The 25,501-nt window shown below is 42.0% G+C and overlaps 2 protein-coding genes across 4 annotated transcripts in view; one reads left to right on the plus strand and one right to left on the minus strand.

The window, feature by feature from the left end:
* The window catches only part of LOC124181166, a 36,557-nt gene extending 16,234 nt beyond the window's left edge, over positions 1–20,323 (plus strand). Inside the window, exons 1-3 of one of the 2 annotated variants that reach the window (XM_046567462.1) lie at positions 10,780–10,918; positions 11,862–12,002; positions 14,346–20,323. In XM_046567462.1, coding sequence (XP_046423418.1) covers positions 10,873–10,918; positions 11,862–12,002; positions 14,346–17,494 — 3,336 coding nt within the window. In that variant the 5' untranslated portion in view covers positions 10,780–10,872 and the 3' untranslated portion in view covers positions 17,495–20,323. Of the gene's footprint in view, positions 1–10,779; positions 10,919–11,861; positions 12,003–14,345 lie in introns of those variants that run through there. The other variant, XM_046567461.1, reaches the window with a different exon arrangement.
* On the minus strand, positions 993–9,023 carry LOC124181181 (cuticle protein 64-like). 2 transcript variants are annotated; one of them, XM_046567496.1, is made up of 2 exons: positions 2,560–2,632; positions 993–2,017 (listed from the first exon to the last, which is right to left on the minus strand). In XM_046567496.1, exons 1-2 carry the CDS (start codon positions 2,626–2,628, stop codon positions 1,319–1,321), a joined length of 768 nt encoding a protein of 255 aa, XP_046423452.1. In that variant the 5' UTR covers positions 2,629–2,632; the 3' UTR covers positions 993–1,318. The 2 variants fall into 2 exon arrangements, 1 of the variants encoding a protein (XP_046423452.1); XR_006870394.1 differs by lacking the exon at positions 2,560–2,632 and adding an exon at positions 8,861–9,023 and having other exon boundaries at positions 1,963–2,017.
* Positions 20,324–25,501: the final 5,178 nt, after the last annotated feature.

Genomic DNA, 25,501 nt, shown 5'->3' on the forward strand with positions numbered 1-25,501 from the left:
GTTGAATTTATAGATTCTACGTATATGTAACGATTTTTTCACTAAATCGCATTGCAACTTTCACGATGACGAATTACACAGATCGACAAAAAAAAAAAAAATGTATTTCTTGAGTCTATATTTAATTGAATAAATTTTTATTCTACACGTGAAGTAATAATGAAAATTTCATTCATTGGTTATAAAGTTTGCTTTTGTCGTTTTTACGCTTATAAATAAGTCTTTGGTATAATAAGTTTTTGGTCGATAGTATAATAAGCAGCAGGTAGCAGCACGTTGAAATAAAAAGCAAACTTTATCCAATGAAACAATTTTTTGTCTAGAAAATTTCACGTCCAGAATCCAGACTCAAAGATTCAATTTTTGAATTGTTTCAACTTTCGTCGAAGTAACTCGGTGCAAATAATCCGATCGAAACTCCCTCTCTATTTTTGACTCTCCACCTCACTCGTTGGCAATTTTCGCTGCCGCACAGAATGGATTTTTGCACTTGATACTTTTCTTTCCGTACGATACGATATACTTGTATACATAGCTTCGCATTATTTTATATATACCTCATACCAGCGACAAGAGCCTGCAGCACGTATGCACCCATATTCTAATTCCGTCAGAGTCGTTCACCTTTCCTCTGTAGCAATAGCGCAGCAGACAGCGGTTTGAAATTTTCCCCAAAGTTGAACCGCAGCTGCGAAAATATGACTATACGTACGTCGTATCCACCCGTCGCAGGATCGCTACCGTGCATATATGAGCCAGTCGCAACCGCGTACCAACAACTTTCCGAGGCTCTTGAAAACGTAATTAAACACCCGCGCGCACAAACGCTGCGGTGCAAAGCAATTGTACTGCAAAATTGTTGTATGCCGTACGTGTGGACGCTTTGCGTGGAATGGAGTTTTCACACGACGTAACCATGCGAAAGAATCAGGATTGACGCACGTAAACTTGACACTTTTATGAAACAAATCGTATATTAGTCGAAGCTTGCTTCCAATTTAATCGTACTGTACAACACCTACAATATTACAATAAACGATGAATTCGATTTGGTATACATGTAATAAACACCTCTACAACGCATCGGTAACACTTATACAGATATAAACGATATTATACGATAGATAAAACGTCCAAGGTACGGTTATTCGTACAATGACAAGAAAGTTACGTAGACACCTATTACGCGATATTCATCACGAAGATGAAGCTAGGTTGAAACATCCAAACCTACCGAATGATTACTTATGTTATCATACAGCTTACGATCCTGGTTAGCTTAATATCCATCGCACCTTGGTCTGGTTCGACCGAACATCTAGTGATGATGATGGTGGCCCTTGAAGTGGTGATGATGGTGGTGACCGTGTCCCCCGTAGCCACCGTATCCGTAGCCATGGCCGAACCCTGGACTCCCAAAACCGTGACCATAGCCGGCTGCTCCACCGCCATATCCAGGCGCGTATCCAGCTCCAAAATCGCCGCCGTAAAACGGGGCGTAGTGAACTGGGACCGGGATGGCCACCGGATGTGGAACCGGGACTGGAACGGGAACCGGCCGGTTCACGGTCACCGGGAAAGGGACGTGGCGGTGGACCACAACCGGGACGGGAACCGGGACCGGGACCGGCTTTGCGACCGGGACGTGTCTCGTTATGGGAACGGGAACGGGGACTGCGACAGGTTGAGGAACCGTGTAGAACGATCCGTCGCCGTAGCCACCGTATCCACCGTATCCACCGTATCCGTAGCCGCCACCATATCCGTAACCGCCACCGTATCCCGAGTATCCTCCGTGTCTGTGAACGCCGTGACCTCCGTGAGTCCCGAGTGCTGGTCCCGGATAGTAGACGCCTCGTTTGGTCGGTTTCAGGGATGAAGACCCGGAGCTTTCGTCGGTGATTGAACCGGCATCGGTGTTGTCTTGACCGAGATCGGCTCCAGCTTCGGCGGCAACATCCTCGTTTTCGCTTCGGCTCGAGTTAACACCCACGCAGAGGGCTACCAGTAGAATTACCTGAAATTAAACGGGAAAGAAGGAAATCAGAGGATATGTTTACCTCGTGGTTTTCTATTCCCTTGTTGTTCTCCGGGTATTGAAAAGCTCATTTGCGAAAAGCTTCCTTTCGTGATAAGCTTTGTTTGGAGGGTGGGTATGTCGGTGTTCTGCAGCCAGCGTGCCTTGCAGGGATTACCTATCACGGGAAAAAACCTTGGATAGGGACGGAGGGGGGGAAAACTTATTTTATACACCGTACGTACGGATCCTTGGTTTTAGCTCGCTCACTAGACGCTGAGAGTACTTCGGTAGTACCTTTAGAGGTTCGCAATCAGAAATAAATCGTCGACGATTCCGTTTGAAGGAATTCTTGAAATACCCAGAACCAAATAAGCCTAACAATGTAAATCATTGACTTTTGGTTTCTTTAATTTTTTACCGCGCATTGAACCGTGCCGCTGCATCGGATCGTCGATCGGCTCTCTAGTCACGGAGCAGTGAGAGTGTTTAACTTTGTGGAAAGCGTCAAGCAACGTCGATAATTGCAACGTTCATCGTACCTTGACGATGGAACAGCGAGCACAAGTCACCGGTTCTGAGCTGATTGTCAGCTCGATCACCGCGCCCATTTGTGAAGACCTGCCGTTTCGGCGAGTCTCTAACGACGCAATGGAAGGTTCCCACAAACGCGTATGCAAACGGTGTGAAATCTTACAATCAACATTCTTCTTGGCCCCCCTCCCTCCCCTGTACTGCCATCTAGTCAACTTGGCACGTGCGTACGAGACAAAGCGGGTTATAATATATTGAAACACACGCCGTTAACCCGTCGTCTACACGCCTATACTTCGTCTATAACCCTGCTTCGTGCTTCATTTTGTATGCTGATATCGTAGCTGTTTACCATTACTTGATTCTATTGAAAAATCTCTGTATTCCTTCGCGGTAATGAACTATTGGCTTCGGGCAAGGGATAGTACCTACAGATAGGATTCGTTCGAGAACATACCAGTTTTTACTCGTCCAGCAGTTGCACGGCAATTAATCGTTGCAGCGTTTTTCTGCGCGGGCATTGGCGAGGGTTTTTTGTTTTTTTTTTTATAAAGGATGATCAAAATGCACGGTGGTCTGTTTTTTACTAGACCGGTGAAAATCCCGATTTCAACATTTAACGAAGCTACGCTACCGAAGAAAATAATTGGTAACATTTGACACCGTCCGGCTAAGTATTCGAAGGGATGCACGATGCGTGTGGATGTAAAACCCGGGTAGCATATACGTGCAACTGGCGGATCGAGTGGGAGGTATGAGTAAAAACAGCGTTTTCAAACTTTATATACCACTGACTTTGCACAATACGAAAACTGCCGACCACGCTGCACACACGTAGGTGGATACTTCTCGCCCAGATTCGCAGCACGGAGAAGGCAGAGCGACTTTTTTGCTTATACTGGCGCTCCGAGCCCGACGAAGGAGTGTGAAAAAGAGTGGAAATGATAAAAAGTAACGTTGAAACCGGCAGATTTTCTACGGATTAGTTTGTCTATTATATCGGTACTCACAGCGTTGATCCGTAGGAACTTCATGTCGGCGCGGTTATCGCGAAGACGGCTGTCGTCGCAATTCAAAGATTCCGCTCGGTTGCTGGCCTATTTATCCTAGGAATCGGATCGGCACTTGCCTCCCCTTGAGGCGGTCTCGGGGCTGTGATTCCGCCGGCCTTTCTCTCCTAATTAGTCCTTTCCCTACTTCCTTCCAGGTTCGGAATTTTGTCATTTCCGTCCGGTGACCGGTGACCGGTTACTGTCTGTTCCCGGTTTCGATCGACTCGACCGGTTAGAACAGGTCCTGTTTCCACACTCTGCAGGAAGTGGCGTTAAAAATGGATCTGGCGCTGGTCTCGTTTCTCCAAATATGTTTACCCGTTTTCTACACCTTTGCTATAGCCGCCTATCGTTGGTGGATTTTCCTGATTGTCCGCTACTGCTGCGAAGCGATGATTGAAAGTGCGGAACCCAACTACCACGAGGATTACCACTTTTACCCTAGAACACCGAAGAGATGGAAATTTATCCATACTTCGGATCGGGGTCCTTCGATCCTTCCGATTAATCCAATCGCGTGATTCTCGTTTGCCGCAGGACCTCGGATTAAGAGGATGCTACGGTTGATTTTTACAAATGATGAATATTGCTCTGAAACTGTACTACGTAGTGGATCGTTTCTTTGGGATTCGATGATTTATGGGTAACAGGATCTAACAAAGTCGTGGAAATCATCGAAATCGTGTAGATACAGTTTTTTCGCGTGTACGCGTCGGTTACTTTGAATACTCTCCAAACCTACGCATCACTGGTGGTGATGATAACCCCATTCTACATTCAATGCCAAGCATATACATGCAAAAATAATTGACTTCCATTCAATAAGTGCACCGTAAAAGAAGAACCTGTAATTTTATGCACGATCCTATTAGAATTAACGAGTCTCGATTGACGCGTGTTCCGTCGGTCGATTAATATCGAAACGAATTGATTCTTTCTCGATTACGACGATTTTCACGACTTCGTTAGATCCCGTTACTCACGAATCATCGAATCCCAAAGGAAAAATCCGCTACGTAGCATCCTTTCGGAGATACGTTCGTCTCTTTTTTTGTCAAAATCGATCGGAGCTTCCTCTTAAAGGGAGAACCGAAAATCTGTTCCGTTTGTATAACCTCACTAGACGCCAACTTCTCACCCCATCGAAAATAGCCGATCTCTATGCGCGCCTGGAAAAAAGTAGAAAGAAATTTCCATTTGCATAATATTTCTCCGACGATCCGCAATTGGAAGCCGGTGTATGGATTCCCTACCCCGTCTGTTTGCCAAAGTTTGCGTCACACCGACGACCGTGCGATGTAACGGGTAGCCGAGTCGTTCGAATGCTCAGAGAGTCGAGTCTGCACATGGCAAACTTCAGTTTTAACAATGGTCAATAACGGCGTTATTCTTCCTCGCAGTTTAGACTCATTGTCAAATGCAATTCGGGCATTTCTCCCGAAGAAGAAGAAGGGCTTGGAAACAACTTATTCCACGCTATTGCAACAAGGCACACTGCACCGTGTCGGCTCAAATATTGTAACAAATGGGTTTTCGTACCGGGCAAGGTAACTCGGCAAATGATCTTCTCTACGTGTGCACGCTCTCACACAACCTCGATCGCATTCGCACCCACCGGATGCACAGTCTTGCGTGACTCCGGTCGGCCAGGTCGCCCTCTGCCCTCGCTGTGTGATCCGGTGCTGCTGGGATGTAACGTGCGCGTGATTCCTTCGGGAACAGGCAATCCACGCGGTCCGTGTATATCCTTCTCTTTATTTCGGGTGCATGCGGTCAAGTAGATGGCAGGTGCTTAAATACTTTAATATCCCAATATAAGGTCTCGGTTTGCGTGTTTGTGCGTTCATGCCGTCGACTTTTCCTCACGCACGATAATATTCTCATCGGTACAACGATACTTTACAAATTTTAGGAAACAAAAATTTCATCTCAATTTTCTTCGTACTTTTTCGACTAACACGCGTCGATTATCTTCTAGGTTCAATGGATATGCCTTCATTTTTTTTTTGCTGCTAATTTGTTTGATCAACGATGAAATGTTTCATCAGTGAATTGTAGTTTCGACACTTGGATTGCTGATTCGTTAAACTAAATCGAACGAAATCGAGTGTCGGACCGTGAACGTATTACTTAACGTCAATTGATTGCACTTGATTTATATCGGTATGGTATTACTTTTTCACTCGGAAAAAGGATTAATGGTTCTTAGGCAAAGTTCGTTTCATCGCACTGGATGCTTCGGGCACTGAAAACACGACGAAGTACTCGAAGCTTATCAGGTGCCGAATGAAATTAAGAGTGATTATACGAAGACTCGAGATGCCTGAGGCTACGTCGCAGTTCGTCTCGTATCCCTTTCATTCCAAGCTCGGTACTGTTTCAATCTGTAAAAACTCATCGGCACCTAATGTAATTGTATGCAGAAATTAGCAAGTTTCTCTTAATTTCACCGTCGCTCGACATGGAATATTAACTATGGGCAGGCGTTGACCAAAATTTTTTATTCCACTCTAGTACCTACCCAGAAATTAACTACATCATGTATTAGTGCAACCGTAATTACAATAAAAACACTCCGAGTGTTTCCGTTAAGCGATTCTTCTTCTTCCTCCTCACCGCCATTATTTACCCCGCTGTGATCGTGTTTCGACTTAGACACGGTAATTACAGGTACCTACCTGTAACAAGGATTTTTCTTCACTCACTTCAAACAGAATCCACACGAACGTGTCAGGATTAAATTTAAGAAAGGAGATGAAAAATTCTCCATGAATCGCAAATTAAAATTTGTTGGGGATTTGTTCACACGGGAACAATGAAAAAAAATGTGGTGTAATTCACGCGCGGGTTCACGTCGCACGTACTTGCCCATTAGTCCAACGAAAACTTTACTCTCTCGGCTTGTACCAACGTTCGTTCGCTTCTCGCGGTGTGCAGGTACATCCTTTGTAATATTTTTCTTCCTCCCCCCTTCCTTTTACTCTTCACTTTCTTTTTCTCTTCGCTTCCTCTGTACTTTTGTCGGTGAACCAACGGCCCCGGCAGCTTTGCCAACGCGTACACTTGACCCATGCACCACCTTATACCCTTCGTTGCCTGTAATAAGCATTGTTACCATAAACACCTACCATTCGTTTAATCAGACATCGTAATTAAAAGAAAATTTTTCCCTCGGTCAACCACTCGTCCCAGTTCATACTTAACGTACCTACACGGTCGTTACGCTTTGACGTCTCGTTGGGTTCGAGCTGGTCGCTATGGATATAATTCTTGGCATGCAATGAAGTATTCAACGGTTGAAGAGTGAAATTCACGATCGAATGAATGAAAATCGATTGTCCCTCGAAAGTAGGTAAACCTTCCGTTGTTAATCACATTCGTATGCAGGGTTGCAGTTCGGGATAGTTCTTCCTCCGACTCCACCAACCCTTGTCCCTCCTTCTAGTTTTTTTTTTTTTCTCCAGGATAGTTTTTTGGTTCGCCGGGCATGCGTTTGTGTACGCGCACGCAGTCCGCGCCTTATTCCTCGGGCTCTCGGCACTTTATATTCAATCCAACGTCTCCGTAATATCCTCCGGCTAGTTGGTATGTGTTTTACGTGCATGTGCCGGTGATCATGCGGAGTACATGAGGCCCGGAGGATATTATAAGGATAGGTGTAGTGTAGGACATCGTGTACCTCGGGATCGTCTGTCGCATAACAAATTCGAAACAAAGAATGTCCCCTCTAATCACAGCCTTTGTACTCTCCATCCACCGTTCGGAAGAAGAAGAAAGCCCTCTCAAGCTTTCCAACCACGAACTCTGGCGCGGGTTCGTTCCTTCGTACATCCACTACACGTACGGCCCTAATCGCTCGGATGGCACAATGGATGTCTTTGCGACCCCGATCTAATTGCAAGGGTTCGATACATGTATAACTTGGTAGCCGCGTTGGTTCTTCAGGGTTTGTGTTTAACGTCGATAGTCCGTTATACACTTATTTATGTTCGATGGTACATGGAAAACTTATAAAAATGTCACGGTTATCCTCCTCTTACTCAGCCGTTGAATATTGTTGTTATTTGACAAAAGAAATTCACCTACGGGGAAAGAATGAGACAATTTTAAACCTCACTTCCTGTCACCCGAGAGCTGGCGCCGAATGAAATGTCTACCGGAATCACGAATCGGAATTTCGTGTCACAGCAAATTCTTACGTGGTTATTTTTTCCCGTTATTACACTCCAGTTGCCACCTTGCAGGTTTATGTAACAAACGCTTGAGAATGTCCATCGTCATTGTTCAGCATCGATTTGCGTCAAATATATCGATTGTTTCGAAAACTTTATCAAACTGACTGCACGCGCTTGTTTCGTTCCCATTAACGACGTAAACGTTGCAGTTCGAGGAATCATTGATCGCGAGCTGTGAGTTTGCCGTACCTATACTTATAATTACTCCTTAGAAGTGACTCGCGATAGGAAACCTGTTTCTTCATTGTGTTCGTCATCTTATTTTTGTTTCACTCTTAATTTGTCCGCCTTCCGTAACGAGCAGCTTCTTCTATATATTGTACATCTCTCGCTTGGTTTGCCTAATTGGATCTTACCCCAAGTCGCCGTTGCTGCACCCGAGCAACTTTCCCCCCTTCATTCCTCCCTCGTATCCAATTTTTTTTTTCTTCGTCCAAAATTTCACCCACACAACCGTACACTTGTGTAGAAAAGGCTTGTTCATTGGTTTATAGTTTGTAAATTAGTTCCAAGTTAAATTAGAGTTATTTGTAAATGTTTTATTGGTAGAGAATAAATTCAAGTTTAATAAACAACGCTCTCTTCACGGGATTGTTGTGAAAAGGGAGGAGAAGGTATGCCTTAAAAGATGTCGTAGAAATTGAGACGTTTTCTCAATAATAAATAAAGTTATTTACAAATTTCATATCGCTGGTATCATCAAGTGTACTGGAAAAGTTCAGTTGAATTCATTATTCAATTTAATTCGTTCCACCTCTGTTGTAAAAGTTCATCAGAGAAATTCTGGCAACTTTAGTTTATCTAAAAGTAAAAGTCTTCCAGATAACCAAAGACCAGGATATAACCAGCTAAAGTTTTCAAAAATTCACAAAACTCAAAAGGAAACATCTTAAACAAATCACCAATTTATCTTACAATAAATTAATAAGACTTCTCGCAACGAACCAAACAAATAAATAACCTCAATAAAATAAAGTGGAAGATAAAAATTCGGGAGACGACAACTTCCAACGCACACTTACCGCTTATTAAAATTTCTTAATTTCGAGGATGACTCCTTCGCCTCGACGACCGTTGTTTTCGTAACGCCTGAGTTGGCTCTGGTCGTGATATCTTCAAAGCTGCGTATCGCGCCGTGAACTGCAACGTACGTACGTCCTCGATAAGATCATCAGCTCAGTCTTGAAAGAGGAGCGCCATGTGCTGTATTTTGTCATCGCCGTGTACGCACGCATATACCATATGTACGCATGTAACATAGGTGTAGGTATTCAAACGTGTATATATATATATATATATGTATATGTAAACGTATATATACAAACGTGCGTAACCATGCGTAGCCGTGGGATTCCTAGGCCCGTCCTACCGCGTGAAAGACACAAGCGCACACAAGCGACAAGAAACGAAAAAGTTGAGCACTCGGACGTTTTCTTATTTTTTTTTTTCCATTTATTTCTTCTCCAATCTCATTCTCGTTTTATATTATTACGCTATCCGTATAGGTACGCTCTCCTCTGGATGTAGGCGGCGTTTCAAGCTGTCTAGACAGGACAACCTACCGCAGCAACAACGGGCACGTGACATAATATTCCTCTTGTCAGGTCTTGTCTATTCTTATAACAGCTCTGGTATGACGTATCGCGGAGTCGACGATATTATACGCTACTAACTGGCATTGTTTTTTGTTTTTCATTTTCTTTTTTTTCTTTTCTTTTCGCGTGTACCGCGTACATACGTATCTGCACATCCGGACTTGTTAAAGAAATTTCGGTAGTACGTTGAACGGGTTAATTGATAATCGAAAACTGTTTGGCATTGAAGTGGGTTTTTATTATGAGGATGAAGTTGGTAACGTTAACGTAACGATACATCGGTAGGAAAATTATGGACTAATCATTGTTGCGGTATAATTTTATTATGACTTTCGAGGAGTTGTTGGCTTTGCAAAATATGATTATATTTCTCCCGAGCATGTATAGTTTACAGTAACGTTACTAACTTTGTTCTCATTTTTTTTTTTCGGAGGTTTGTACGTCTACACCAACACGTGCATTGAGAAAAATTTCATTTGTTACAGTAACTAGAAAAATTTAGTAAAACAGGTATCGTTGAAAAAAAAATTTCATTTTGTACCTAGAACTATATTTTTCGATTGTGGTAAAAAATAAAAATAGTCAAGGACTGAGCGGTAACGGGAACTAATAATTTCTCTCAGTGTATGTTAAACATTGCATAGGTATAATATTATTCGCGGTATACGACGATTCCGGCAAAGAAACGCAGATTCAACTTTACACATCCAAGCTTTTCCTATTTCTTTTTGCCTCGGCGGACGTTGTTAAAACTGAATGCACTCATTTATAGCTGGCTACTTAATTAGTCCTGATGCCTGATACGGAGCATCCGTGTCTCTAGTTACATTCAAAGTTGCAAGTTATAAGATAACAGACACCGTAAATCGGTTCGTTCTAAGAGATTTCTAAGCATAAGGCGTACGTGTTTGAAACACGTAGGTACAATGCGTATGCGACAGATGCATCGCGGCAATTGCGGGGATGGGTAACTGGTTCTATTATTCCTACTTGAAACAAGCCAACAACTTTCCGAACAATTCTCATCAGCTCATCTCATGCACGGGTATCACGGTTTCACTTTAGCGAACGTTCGGAACATAGATTACAACAACAATTTGTACGACACGTACCTACAAGACAACAACCGGTCATCTAATTGCTCGATCTGTATTACCCTGCACCACGTGGTCTGTTTTGGTGTCGATATTTCGTCGACAACGACGGTTAATGTATCCGTATATACCTGGATGTATACGCACGTAAGCTTGGTATGCGATAAGAGATAAGAGAGATAATTTTAACTCAAACCCAAAGTGCATACCTCGAGTATGATCTCAACCTGCTATTCAGTCGTCCGTACGTTGCCGACAATTAAGGCTGCTCTTGAAACAGTAGTGAAAATCGTCCGAAGAACGTTTCGTTCCCTGATTTCTTCGTTTTGTTTTCTATAATGAGAAATGGAGTCGAGTGCGGTGATAAAGTACAAATCACAAGTTTTGATAAGTGAGTACCAAATAAGGCACGTCAGGGTCGCGTGTCGTTTTTTCGATTCTAAACTGCAGTTGTTGACATTATATAGCCGTGGATGGTATTTCCGGTAGCGATTTGCCGGAAGAAATTTACTCGCGCATTCGTTGTTAGTAAGACTACTTAGTGGAAAAATGTGTTTAAAAAATATTTTCCTTATCTACGAATATGCTTCGCTACTCTGAGCAGCAAACTATTATCTGTACACGCTCTAGATATTAGACGGCGAAACTACTGACCGAATATACCAGCCTGACATCATCGCCAACTGATACGAAACTCAGCGTTTGAACTTTACATTTTTCGGTTTCCGGTTCAAGTTCTTGTTCTTTGAAAAACGGTGATTACCGGTATAGTTTTGCTCTGCTACGTATCGAAAATGGAGATCTTCCACAGCAGATTACTCCGATTTAGGGTACTCGATGGTAAATGAGACAGGGATGTACACAAACGGTCAATTCTGTAGAGCCAACCGTGAACAGAACTTTAAAGAAAAACTCTCTGATGTTCGTTTGAAATCGATGGTTAAAGGCGTTCACGTCATGGTGTCTGGAAAACCGCTTCAGGCGATTCAATATCAAATACATTTGACGTTTATGTGTTTATACGCACGTCTGGGTGTTATGTATTATTTTATACGATAACTCGTCGGATGTTTTAAAAAATTCCTTTTTCACGTCGAATTCGAACGCGAATTTGAAAGCTGGGGATTCGCTAATTATTATACGATGCAGATCAGCGTTTCGCGATGTCAATTAAATTATACATCGCCGCGCGCTTTAGCGGCTCAATGGCTGGATTATAAAAGATGAAAGAAACACTTTGTGTGTTATACACACTGCACTGTGTGTATGATACTTTCATGGATCTGCACGAGGAGTTGATATTTATTTATCTCTTTCTCGTTTTCTCGTTACAGAACCAGAGGAGTCACAAACTATAAATGCAGGCGCCAACGGTATCGACATCGAACCGAAACGCACCAGTCCCGATGACAATCTAATCACCGATGAAGATGCTACCCAGGACACCAGCGATCAGACCCAGCAAACAACTCCGGGTAAATTTTCGCGACGTATGATACGTCTAAATTTTATACAATAATTCAAATTCATTCGTACAATTTATATACATATATATATATATATACAGAATTGAAGAAAGAATAAATCAATGAATTTCGATCCCCTAAATTTGATCCAGTTATCGTTTTGCCGATTCGTTATCGCGTTGTACGATTGGGCAGGAGAAAATTGAATACAAAACGAAAGTTTCCTCATCTTCTCGATTACTCTATAAAGATCATAGTCGCAAGATATATACATATATGTGTATATATATGAATAGGAGTAATCTAGTTAGTTCCATTGACGATGTTAAATTTATCTGAAATGACCCCGCTTGATAAACTATAATTCGTCGAGACAGAGACGCTCCAATCATACATATCCTCGCTCTTATAACTTGACGGGTAAAACGATATCATTTTCAGAGCATCTCGACCCGAATCTTTAGTGACGCGTACGCTGCGCGATGTGCTTGGAAAATTTGTAACCACGGCAAGGATAACCCGCGTCCTCTTTATGTTATTCAATTGAATCTAATTGAAGAAGTTTTATGACGCTTGAATTGTCGGAAACCACATTTTTCGTACGCAGTTATAAATTATAAATGAAAACGTGAGATTGACAACATTTGGTCAATATTAATTCTCGCTTCTCACGGCACATTATGCGTGTGCAACATACAATATTGTACACTGAGAAAAATTTCATTTGTTACAGTAACTAGAAAAATTCAGTAAAACAGGTATCGTTAAAAAAAGCTGTTTGAATATTGTTGGAATTATGAAAAACGAGGTACGCCTAACTATTTTGCGCTATTGTCGATCCTTTTTTGATAATTGCAACGCAAAATCAGCTTGTTCGGTTTACTCTACTTTTTTTTAATTAAATAAGGCTTTAACATCAATTTATCGTTGCACAAGCATCAAATTTTCGCAACAGTAATGAGAAAGAATAGTAACGGATACTAGACTTTCCGGTAACAGCTAGAAAACTAATTTTCATTTTCTACCTAGAACTATATGTTTCGATTGTGGTAAAAAATGAAAATAGTCAAGAACTGAGCGGTAACTGGAACTAAAAATTTCTCTCAATGTATAATTCCGAATCTTTGACGCGTATAAATGTACACATTTTTTTTCACATATTTAACTTTGATTCATTATATACGTATGCATATGGGCAGAGGATTGAACATAGAGAGAAAAGAAAATTAGCGTTAGACGGAAAGAAAGGAGACAAAAAATGTTTGCTGATCACATATATATATATCACGTATATATATATATATATATATATATATATATATATATATACGTGATATATATGCATAATAAGTCCAATTACGCAGGCGTGAAATCGCAGGTATATAAGGTAACATATGTAATTGCCTCTGGGGGCCGCGTTGATGTACATGCATATGTTATATAGGCACAGATACGCATGTACGTATGTATAAACTGCTTCACACGGAGACTCGGGTAGGAATTTGATACCTTGGTCGAGTCACGTGGTTTTTCTTGTTGGTCGGATCGCGACGACGTCGGCAGCCTAGCTGACGGGATTCAGAGCGAAGCGTTATACGCTTAGGTATACATACCTTACGTACGCACACACACACACACATCCGCGTCTCTGCGTACCTCTGCCCATGTAGGCATGTGTGCATTATACGTGCGATGTACGTACTCGGGATCTCTCAAACTGTCCGCGTGCAGTCCGCTTGAAAATTCAATATTCCCTGTGCAGACTTTGGACGTGAATGTTTACATACGTCTGTGCAAGTATGCATGTATGTATGTACCAGATTTTAGGTGCGCGTGTGTGTGTTACTTGGATGTAGGTACTACACACATTGGCGAGGATCTGAGGAATTAACGTCGCGACATATGTACAATGTATGTACACCTAATACCTAACTACCCCCGTTGTTTTAGAGCCGGAATACGATGTGCTCTGTGTACGAAGTTGCACCGGAGTCGTTTTCTAATCGATGAACCTGGATGTTGCTGGGATAGCTTAAATCATCACGCATTCGTACGAATAGACGAGCATCAGGGTGCATGCCTTTGAAATATTCATAGTTTGGTAGCGCGTCGTGATGATTTTTTTAAATTTGATATTTCTAATTCGTTACAATTTATAGTTTGAAGGAAACCGAGTTGAATTATTGACAAGGATGTAATTTTCAGTTTGGCACACACGTGGAATCGTCACAAAAAGACACTGAACGTTACATTCTTGCAGTTTATAAATATTGTTCGCACGTGCGCAGGTTTAAACATGCAGGCGAGATACGGAGCAAGTGAGAATGATCGTTACCATTTTTCATGTTCCAGATCTTCATCAGCGTTATCTAGTCGAGACAATCACGATGACAACGGTTACGGAGCGTCGGATCGTTCGCGAATTGGGTGGAGAGGACGGAAACGGTGGTGGTGGCGGTGGTGGTGGTGGTGTCCTCGAGGAGGGCGATAGCGGCGCTAAGAGGGTTTCGGGTATCCTGAAGAACAACAAATTGGCAAACAGCCCGCATTCATCTTCGGACTCAAAGGACGAGGGCTCTGTGCGTTTCGAGGATGTGTCAACACCGCTGGCAAAGCCCGTGAGCGGCGGTGAGGACGAACAACAACAGCAGCAGCAGGATAACGCCGGCGGTAAAGTGGTACACAAGGTGATCGGAGTGGCCGATCTGACGGAGAAGGAATCCGGAGAGGGTGACGCGGCGGAATTGTCCCTGACATTTAAACTCGGAAACGTGTCCTTGGTCTCGAACAGCCTGAAGCCGAATTCCGCGGTCAGGCAGCTCTTTCCCGATCCGAGATTCATATCGCCACCTCCGGCTCCGAGCAAGTCGGTGCTTCCGGTTGGGGTCGAGGACCAGTCGCGGGAGGAGGACGATCCGGAGGGGCAAAAGTTCCTCATCACTACCGAGAGTCTGAGGCTCTTCGACGCCGTGAAGAGGGCGAAGCTGGCTGGCGTCCAGGGCGAGACCGACGCCGAATCGACTACTATACGGAAGACCATAGAGCGCAACGCCCTCAGACGGAGTCTGATATCGAAGTACGAACCGAACGCTAAGAAGAAGAGTCTCAGGTCCAAGGAGTTCACCCTCGAGGAGAGGATTCGCCAGCTTACCTGTCTCGACCTCGACGATCGCGACAACGAGAGCAGCGCTTCCGAGAACACGACCACCGGAGACAGCTGCAGCGAATACCTCGACTTTCCCGTCCGGACGTCGCCCTCCGGCGAAGAGGCCAAGAGCGACTCCTCGTCTCGCTGCGTTTCCGTCACGACGACGGCCGTCTCGTGCACCGTCTCGAACTCCCTGCAGCAGGTGGAAGTCGGTCAGGGAAACAATCCGTCGCCGCAGGGAAACCTGCAGCACCAATCTACCTACAGAAAGATCACGGACCTGTTCGCCCAGAAGAAGATGGAGGCGGCGCCCGATTCGACGGTTAGGAATCTGCCTGACCTCGGCATCGGGAACAAACTTGGCCAGCAGCCGGGGCGCGAGTATAACAACGGGGGCAAGACTCCGATAGCTAAGATGAACTCGGACGCGCGTAAGCAGTTTTTGGCCAGTCTGGCACCGTTGTCCTGCGTCGCTGGTACGGGGATCGAGAACCGGGAGGATTACTATCAGCTGTCCTCGGCTAAGATGACCGGCTCGGGGAACAGCCGCGACTCGGTAGGCGGCTACAATTCGGACTCGTCCTACAGTCTCGAGGATATCGAAGCCGCGCTTCGGGGCGAGGAGAGGAACTACAGGAACGCCGGTGATCCGCCGGACGTGACGAGGGGAACGCCGACCAGCAACGCCGGCGACGAGGACTCGGCCACCGACGAACTCCTGGCTTTCGTTGAACAGGACAAGACGCGGACGGAACGTATAAAGAAGCGGTACAACGAAGCGGAGGAGACGCAGCAGCAGAACGAGGCCGAGGACGAGGACGACGAGCTCAACGATTACGGGTTCAACCGGCGACCGTCGGTCCGTGGCATAAAACCGAAGTTCGGTTCGACGAACGAGATTCTAAGGCAACTTCAATCCCGCAGCGTCGCGCCCGGTGCGTTGATCGAAGCCGGCAAGGCCGGGTCCCATTTGTCCTGGCCTTCGTATTACAACGAGAACGAGGTAATCGGCGATAAATCATCGTCGAGGATATTCGTCCAGGACGAGGAGGACGACACTTATCACACGATCACCGACGGCAGGGACAGCAGCAACACGATAAATCGTATAAACACGATGCAGCGTCAGATAGACGACATATATCAGACAATCGCCGAGACCGCGGCCAGCGTTCAGGGATCCGTGAACCGCGGTTCTTACCTCGAGAGTACGCTGCCCAGGTCGGTCGTCAGACCTCCGGTTAACGGTGACTGCGGTCAGAGGTACAACCCGGGGGTTGCGGGGGATCAGCCGAAAATCAACGGTCAGCATCCGCATCCCCTGGGAGCGAGGATGCTGCGAATAGCCGGCGGCGGAGACCCGGGTCAGGGTACGATGTACAACACGCTTCCGGGAAAATCTACCCGGCGTCATACCTTCGGATACCATTGCGAGATCGGCACCGTACCTCCGGGTCTGCAGCAACCGCCGGAGGCGAAGTGTTACCGCACGATGTACCTCCTTCCCTATAACGGAATGTCCGATCCCACCTACCAGAACATCCAGAGAATACTTCCGGCGCATGCCGCGCCTCCCGCGAACTACGCGAACCACGTCGATAGGTATCCCTACCCGAGGAACAATCCCTGCAGGAAAATCGAGGAGCCGTCTACCCGCTATTACGCGGCTCGTCCAGTTTCCGCCAACCCCACGACGGCCTCGCTCTACTCCGCGCAGTCGGCCCAACTTCATCTTCATCTGCATCAGCCGGTCGTCCAGCCGGATGAAATGCGCGTCCCTAACACGCTTCCTCTGCACCACAACGTCCATTCCCTTCATCACCAGCACCAAACTCCGGCCGGTTACGGCCTCCAGTCTGTCCCTTATTCGGCGTGCGCCAACCCGGTTGTACAACGTGGCGCTGGTCCCGGGGGAGGGGGTGGAGGTGGAGGAGGATACCATTATCAGCTGCACTTGGGACGCGGAGCAGCCGATGTCCAGACGCAAACCGGGATGATGAACGCCCTGCCACCGCCCTGTTCGAACTCCTCTTCGGCGACATCCTCGCCGATGTGCGCAGCCTACAACAACGCCGGCGTCGTGCCGGGCGGACCTCTTGCCAACAACGCGGTATTGTCGTCGCCGACCAAGATCCAGCAGCACCATCACCATCAGCAACAGCAGCAACGCGCCGCCGTCTGCAACGTCGCCGAACGCGGCGTTCCCGAGGGTGCCGCAAGCGCGCCGTCCCATGATTTTTTGCAGAATAATTCGAGCAACCAGGTTCATGCTCCCGGCCCGATAATCGGACATTCGAACAACGGACCGCCCCCGAATACGCAGAATTCCGTTTACTACGCGATGAACGTTTAGAGAGAGTACGTATATATATTTTGAATATTGGCGAAGACTTTAGAGACGGTGAAAGGGAATGGAGGGAGGGAAAGAAAATTAATAATCTTTCACGATGTTCAGTCTCTCGCGATTGTTGTCTCGATGATGCGGAACCCTATAGCTCTTCACTCAAGTGTAGAGAGCTTGAATGGGACACGATGAGTTTATACATACCTAATGCTATAAAAAAGAATCGTCTCCTTCGGACGGATTTTATACCGGGTATATATGTACACTACACTGTTGTTGGATCTTTTGCCCGCGTGGTTCCTCTTGAATGAGTATTGTAGTAGGTATGTAATCTTATCACATATACACATACATGTACAATGAAGAGAATTGCCCCCGTTATCTATATGCGATGTGGGCGATTTAAAGGTAGGTGCGTATGTACCTAATATATAATATACAAATTACAATTACGATTATTATCTTATATACGTATATACGTATACGTATTGTATGTATGTACTCGCGTATTATATAGAAATGACATGCCTGCCGGAGCATGACGGAAAACCAAGGAAATTGTCAGAGAGATTATTCAGATTTTGTTCTATGACTATACCCTGATATACGTGCATGGATGATGATCGTTCAGTCAACGATCCAAGGACGAATTGAAGATCGAAAGAAAAGTACTTCGGTACGATGAAGAGTATTATGTACCTATATACATGTATATTATATATGTATTTAATTAAGCTCGCTACACGAAGCATGATGAAAAAGAAAAACTGAAAACGAAACATATTATACGTACATGAAAAAAATGGCGTGTTCTTTTGGGATCTTCCAAGAGCATTGTCATCCTTCTTTATCTGATATTGCTGGAGAGATTTTAAATAGAATTCGGTGAGATTGGTGCATCCGCGAAGGAATCGGCGAAATAATAAATTTAGTATAATTAAATAAGGAACGAGGAATACAGACGTCCCCGGAAGTGGCGATCGCTTCTCATTTGATGTTTCTAATCCTTATTGATATTCCTAATTCACTTCATCGCGCGGCGGATGAGACTTCGGGTTTCCGTTCGTTGTCTTTTATTGTCCGGACGAATCGATATGCAGCTCATGTATCGTTGTTAAAATTTCAAAATGGAAACTACTCTTTGAATCCCATTTGTGCACGATGTTGTCGAATTTTCTTTAAATTTCCCGGATTACAAGCGTCTGGTGAAGATTCATCGACGTACTGTGAAAATCAATTCATCGAGTCATCCTTGCCTTGCATCAAACGTATCGCGAATTCAATGGTCATTTATATCTTATACATTGAAATCAGTTTTGCTTGAATCAATCGAACTGTGTTAAAGTGAATGAGCTTTTCGCAAATTGTAAATGTTTCGTTCCCCGTTCCTTTCTTTCTTTTTTCTCTTCGTGTAACAGGATTTAAATGTATATTGTATATTGTATATATTGCGCGATTGATATGCGGTACATGTATTAAAATCCATAGAACGGAGGTGTATGGATCAAGGACTTAAGAAGTGATAAACAAAAATGGCAGCTAATCTAAGGTTGTTGTAGAGTAAGTTATTAATATCGCCGAGTGCAATGCGGAATTATTCACGGTACTTAACGGACGGCCAACTGTCTTAATATCATTTAACATCCCAAGAGAACATCTCGCGATCATCCAGCTCTTTGCTCTCTACTTCACCTTATCCGTATAAAAAAGTATTGTTTTTAATTTAAACTTCGAATAGCCAAAGTATACAGGTTTGGTTTCCAAAGGGTGAAAAATATCTATCGATAACCGTGATCGGTTTCATGAGAATTGCTAATTATCTCGTACTGTAACGTACTAATTACCATGAAAACTATGCACCGCAGTACCCAACCATCTTTTGTAAATCGCGTTTGCGTGTGAAATGTGATTTACCCAGATACAATGCTGTTCCGATCTCTGTATCGGTTCCGCTCCAAGGCAAAATTAGAACACGATATATCTTAATTAAGGGAATACATATGTGCATATTTGAAGGGATGATATTATTCAAGCACCGATTTGTCTTCAACGATATTTTCAACCATAATTCGTGTCCGTCACATTTGTAGTCTAATTTCTAGTAGTAGGTAAGTAGTTGGCTATAAAGTAGAAATTCAGGCTTTCCGCGTAATGAGTACATGCTTGCGCATTCAGTTACATCATTGGCATACATGTTTCAGTTCTTCATTTTAATACGAGTATCAAAGAACAAAAAAAAAAAAAAAAGCTTTTCCGGACTATGCTTACTTCTAAAAAAAAAAAAAAAAAATATCAAGCCGTTCCAATGTGATTCTGCAGTTGTGAAAATATTTGCTCGAGAAACTTTTATTTTAAGTACCGGGCCTTGAAACATAACACTCTTTCGATTTGTATATATGCGTATGCGTGTAATTAACAGGTACGTGACTCCCCCCCCTTCCAAGCGATAAATGAATGATCGGTAATTACGCCGAGTCCAGGAAAGGTGGAATCGAACCGACAGACGTAAAACGAAACCGAAGTACATTTTCAACGCGTACATGCACCTGTGTATGAAATTGTGGGCATGATATTCCATATTCAAGTGGATCCGTCTACGTGTATCGCAGCAGTGTATACGGGCAGCGAGTATCACATTTCTCGATCGGATGTAGCGTGTATTGTATATATGCATGTACACGTTAAAGCGAAGTAGAAAAGCATAACGACGCAAATAGGCATGTAGTACATACGTCGGTAGGTGTAATAATATACCAAGTTCTCTGCAAGCAGATAGTCGACGCGCAGGGTATAAAAAGGCAGTCTAATTAACAAAATAGTAACCAAAGTTAATTATTATCTTATTTGTGTTATTTTTATTTTTAATTTTATCCTTATTATTATATTAAATTATATCGCATTAGAGTCCGTACTAAAAGCAAATATTTATATGTTTTTATTATTTTTACATATACTCTAGTATAATTTCGAGGATTATAATTATTATTATAATAATAATTATTATTATTATTATTTTATTGTGTAAACGAGGTATGCAAATACACATATCAGGTATAGAATCATATTACATGCGATGTACCATTGTAAACTCATATTGTCTTCAAGATACGCAAATACGTAAACGGACGCAACAACGAGACATTTAAATACATACGTATAGTGTAATAATTACGTTTTTCGTTCGAAATAGAACGGTAAATATTTATTATTAATATTATTATCGTTATCATTATTATTGTATTATTTCCTAAACTTTATTTTCACGTCTCGATTATAATATTGTATGTACAACGGATATTATATTTTTACTCTTATTTATTTTTTTTACAGAGAGAAATAGAGAGAGAGAGAGAGAGAGAGAGAGAGAGAGAGAGAGAGAGAGCGATATTAAAAAAAAATTCAAAACGTGAATTATATATATATAAAAATATATAAATGAAATAAATGCGTAACTATAGTAAATATTTACTGAATTCGGAATTGATTATCTAGAGGCAAGTGGACGCTTGACATTTGAAATATTAAAAACACGTGTGCAAACTCTGCAGTCTGAAAGTAGGTAAACGATAGATGGAGGGAGGGTCGGTTGGTGCAGTAGGATGAATATTATATTGTCATGTATGTAGAATACTTATACATTGTAGGGCACGCGTTAAAAAAGTGTTACGCGCCGCATATAATATGGAAAATCACATTCTCTCTAATAAACGAAGAGTCGTCGTTAACGTTTAGAAAATATAGCCAAGTACATAAACATATATATATATATATATATATATACATACATAAAATATTTCGAATTAGAGAGTATATAATCTACTATTCAAAACGTCTTTGAAATGACAACAAAGAGAACAAAAGGATAGAAATAAAAAAAAAAAAAATGTCTATATTTATACCATTGTTCATGCAATATCCAATGCCGTTTGACAAATTTTGGTACGCCCATTAACGTATCACTTAATTTGTATAAAAAGCGAGGAATTCTGAACTATCGAAGACTGCAATAATCATCACACTGGCCTATTATACATATATTTAATAATGTATCGACAAGTATTATAATTGTTACACATACGTGAAACCTTACATATACATTCACCGACGTTTTCATCTTGAGAGAAACAGAATCATCACTTCACACAAACTTTTAGATGTAACGATAGCTTTCATTTATACATAGGTGAATATTTTTCTGAGTTACCTTCAATTTATTATTATTATTATTATTATTATTATTATTATTATTATTATTATTATTATTATTATTATTATTATTATTATTTTATTATTACATTGAACCTCATTCCAAAGATTCACTTTTACGTTAAGATTTATGTGTATTTCATTTAAAAAAAAAAAAAAATTTATTTGGTATTTATAATTATGACATACTTATGTGGTAAATATAATCGTTATTGTTTATTTGTTTTCTTCTTATCATTTTTGCAACACATTTATTGTCAGGATCTAATGTTACGCCACCTTGCTTATAACTAGTGTATTTATTATATTGCTTTATATTGATTTTAAGCGACATCAAGCGACGAGACGTCGCGGTTTTGGGGGTGGAACAGGGTATCGTAGATATATATGTATGGCGTTATATGTACACCACAGGTTTGTCGGGTAAAATCTAATTAAGAATTAACCGTATAAATCCAGTTCTCGTTTCATCATTACCAGGTCTTAGGCTTACCTCGGGCCCAAGTTTGTGTTAGACCTCGCAGTTTGGTTATTATTTGTGTTTTTTTTTCTTTTTTTTTTTTACATTCATTTTCTCAAGCAGAATCACAAATTACGCGTTAGAGAATTATACATGGAATTCTCGCGAGTGATTATAATTAGGGTTTCCGAATCGATTCATCCGAGAACGAGAACGAGCGGGAACGAGACTCGTGTATGTGCAAAAGCTCGAAGGATTTCCGAGAGGATTTACGCTATCGATTTTGGTATTATCGCCGGATAACGTTGTCAATACCATTATCATTGTTACAGTTTCAGCCATGTTTTCGAGTTGGAGAAGGGATGATATAGGTAGGTTATTAAAATCTTACCGCGGGTAGTTTCACTGCAGAGGTTGCAGGTCTTGAAATGGATTGAAAATCATTAACTTTAATACAGAGGGTATGCAATGTAAATATCTGTAAAACGCATTACACTCAATCCGAATGATCACATAAAAATCCCACTATACCAAATTGAAGCGTTACTTATCGTTAGCGATCAGAGGATCTGGTTTTTGTACTTGTGAAAAAAAGAAGGATTTCATTTATTGTCACCAGATATCCGTCGATTTGATGTCGAAAAAACGGGTCCACGCTTTTAGTCCTCATGTTCAAGAGCATTTTTTGACGTCCGATAACATAACGGGTGTATAAAAGATGTGAAGAATAAGAAAAAATATCCGGGTAAATATCATCTTCGCCGCGTTACTTTATATCCATTCGAACCTGACGAACTCTGCCTTTTCTTAATTCCTAACGATCAGTGATTGCTCAACATCGCGTGCGGACGTAAAAGGCGGGATATATAGTGGTTTGTTTTTCGAAATGTATAATAATTCGAAGAGCTGCAGGGTATAACTCGAAGTTTACTACCTAAGTCTGCGATTAATCTGGCCCCACGCACATTCTAGAAGAGTGGGCGTCGTATATTGTAAGGCCGCGGTAAACACGCATGTTTGATGCATAAATTATTACACGCTTGCATGTGTGTAAAACGCTTCGGCCATGCGGGTTATAATTTCTCCTCAAACATCGCCCGACACCATTCGCGAATCTTTCTCGTATCTTCTTACGATTAGCACGATTCTTGCGGGATATAAAAGTATATCGCAGACGATATCATTCATACATGTGTTCCGATACAGGCATAATTAATTGCAAGTAAATTCTGCAAACCGAATTCTCACTACGGCGGCATTCATTGGGAGCGAAATCGTAACTGAACCCACTCGAACCGTCATTTTGTTTGCCGAAAAATATAGCGTTCGATAATTTATGACCGCTGGAATTGATCGTATATTATACACCCGAAATGAAATCGCCATCTTGATTTTACACTGCGGACTGATTGTGAATGCACTTGTATGCATTTTCACTGTATACGGTTACCTTTACAGACTATTCGAATAACCGTAGGATCCGAGTTTCTAAATTAACCCTTCAGCAAAATACTAAACTTACAAGTTTAAGACCACAAGATTAATTGTGTTTAAGAAATGAAGAATTTTATCGGTTTGTATCGGCGTTGCATACGTTATAATCAAGTACACGGATATGAAGCCATTACATGCATACCTTAATACTTTTGGGCTCTGTTTGCTGAAAGATTTTGCAAAACTAGTTAGAAATACGATTTCGATTCGATCCAGTTTGCGCACTATACTCCTTCACGATCCCGTGCGCCTTATACTGTACTTTCCGGCTAGATAACGCGGAGAAGCAAAGACGGTAAATAGGCAGGTGAGAAATGAGGGAAAACGTCACCATTTGCATGCCTGCAGTTATACATAGACAACTTACGCGGGTCGTGGTAAATGGAAAATTTACGGTCCCATCTCCCTCTTTGAAACCTAAATATTGCACGGTGTTAAATTAGGTTCATGGTCGCCGCAGCTGAACCTACCTAATGACACTTAACTTCCGTCTACTTACTTCTTAATTAGGGTCGGAGTGCAAGCTCGAAGACCGAGCCAGTATTATTCGGTTTTTTTTGGCCGAACCGTGTTACACAGAAAGAGAAACCAAACCGATACCGCAGTCAAAAGGAAATAATTATTCTCAAGAACGGTAAAACAAATAACGAACCAGGACGACGAATGGATTTCGTCCATGTCAAAGCATCTAGCTAGTTACAGGCAGTGAAAATAATAACACGAGATTTCGCAAGCTCAGTGAGTCTTGGCCGGCATCCCAACTGCGGGAGTGTGGACCGTTGCCAGAAGCATTGGACTTTTCAAATTCTGATAGAAATATGGTAAAGGATTCTCATTTTTTCACTTTATTTAGATTCCTCGCCCCCACCCCCTGTTCTTGTTCTTGTTGTTATTATTATTACTACACTGAGAGAAATTTTTAGTTACGGTTACCGTTCAGTCCTCAACTATTTTCATTTTTTACCACAACCGAAAAATATAATTCTATAGGTGCAAAATAAAAATTAGTTTCGTAGCTGTTACCGGAAAGTCTGGTATCCGTTTCTTTCTCATCATGATCACTGTTGCTATATTTTCTTGCAACTGTTGCGAAAATTTAATGCTTGTGCAACGATAAATTGATATTAAAGCCTTATTTAACTAAAAAAGTAGAGTAAACCTCAGAAACTGATTTTACGTTGCAATTAACAAAAAGGATCGACAGTAGCGCCAAATTGTTACGTGTACCTGGTTTTTCGCAGTTCTAACAATATTGAAGGAGTTTTTTTAACGATACCTGCCATGATTTACTGAATTTTTCTAGCTACTGTAACAAATGAAATTTTTCTCAGTGTACTGTTTAGTCGCACGTACCGAGGCCTTTGCGGTTCGGAGCTTCGTTTTGTTTATATATAATTGTAAGATTATTGCGGATACATTACAAACTGTGACAAAGTTCGAGATTATTCACACTTATTCGGCAATGCGGCTTCTGTGTTCTTATCATACGCATACCTACACATGTACTAATTTTCATCATAGAAAAGAAAAAATTAAAAGTAATACAACATTGTGATGTGAATTCAAAGAAACCAGGTATAACATGCACAAACTACATTATATAACAGGATATAAACCTATGCATATACATATAGGGCCTTGTCGCAGGCTTATCCTGCGCCAAGTGTAATAGTTGTAACGATAATATATTATAACATTTGTAGTAATAAGAATAATTCGAGAAAACATAATAATGTGTATGAAAAGACAAAAAAAAAAAAAAGCAAAAAAAAAAAAACAAAAAAACTGTATCTCATAATACATTATAATACCGTATAACTTTGTTACTTCATAATATTATAGAAAAAGAGAAAATA

This window comes from Neodiprion fabricii, chromosome 4 (genome assembly GCF_021155785.1).
Source record: "Neodiprion fabricii isolate iyNeoFabr1 chromosome 4, iyNeoFabr1.1, whole genome shotgun sequence".
In the NCBI taxonomy this organism is placed as follows: domain Eukaryota; kingdom Metazoa; phylum Arthropoda; class Insecta; order Hymenoptera; family Diprionidae; genus Neodiprion; species Neodiprion fabricii.

Bases quoted from the DNA above. Each gene is read 5' to 3' on its own strand.
- LOC124181181 (XM_046567496.1), bottom strand. From the start codon at position 2,628: ATGGGCGCGGTGATCGAGCTGACAATCAGCTCAGAACCGGTGACTTGT. The intron at 2,018-2,559 runs GTACGATGAACG...GTTTAATTTCAG, and splicing joins CTCGCTGTTCCATCGTCAAG to GTAATTCTACTGGTAGCCCT.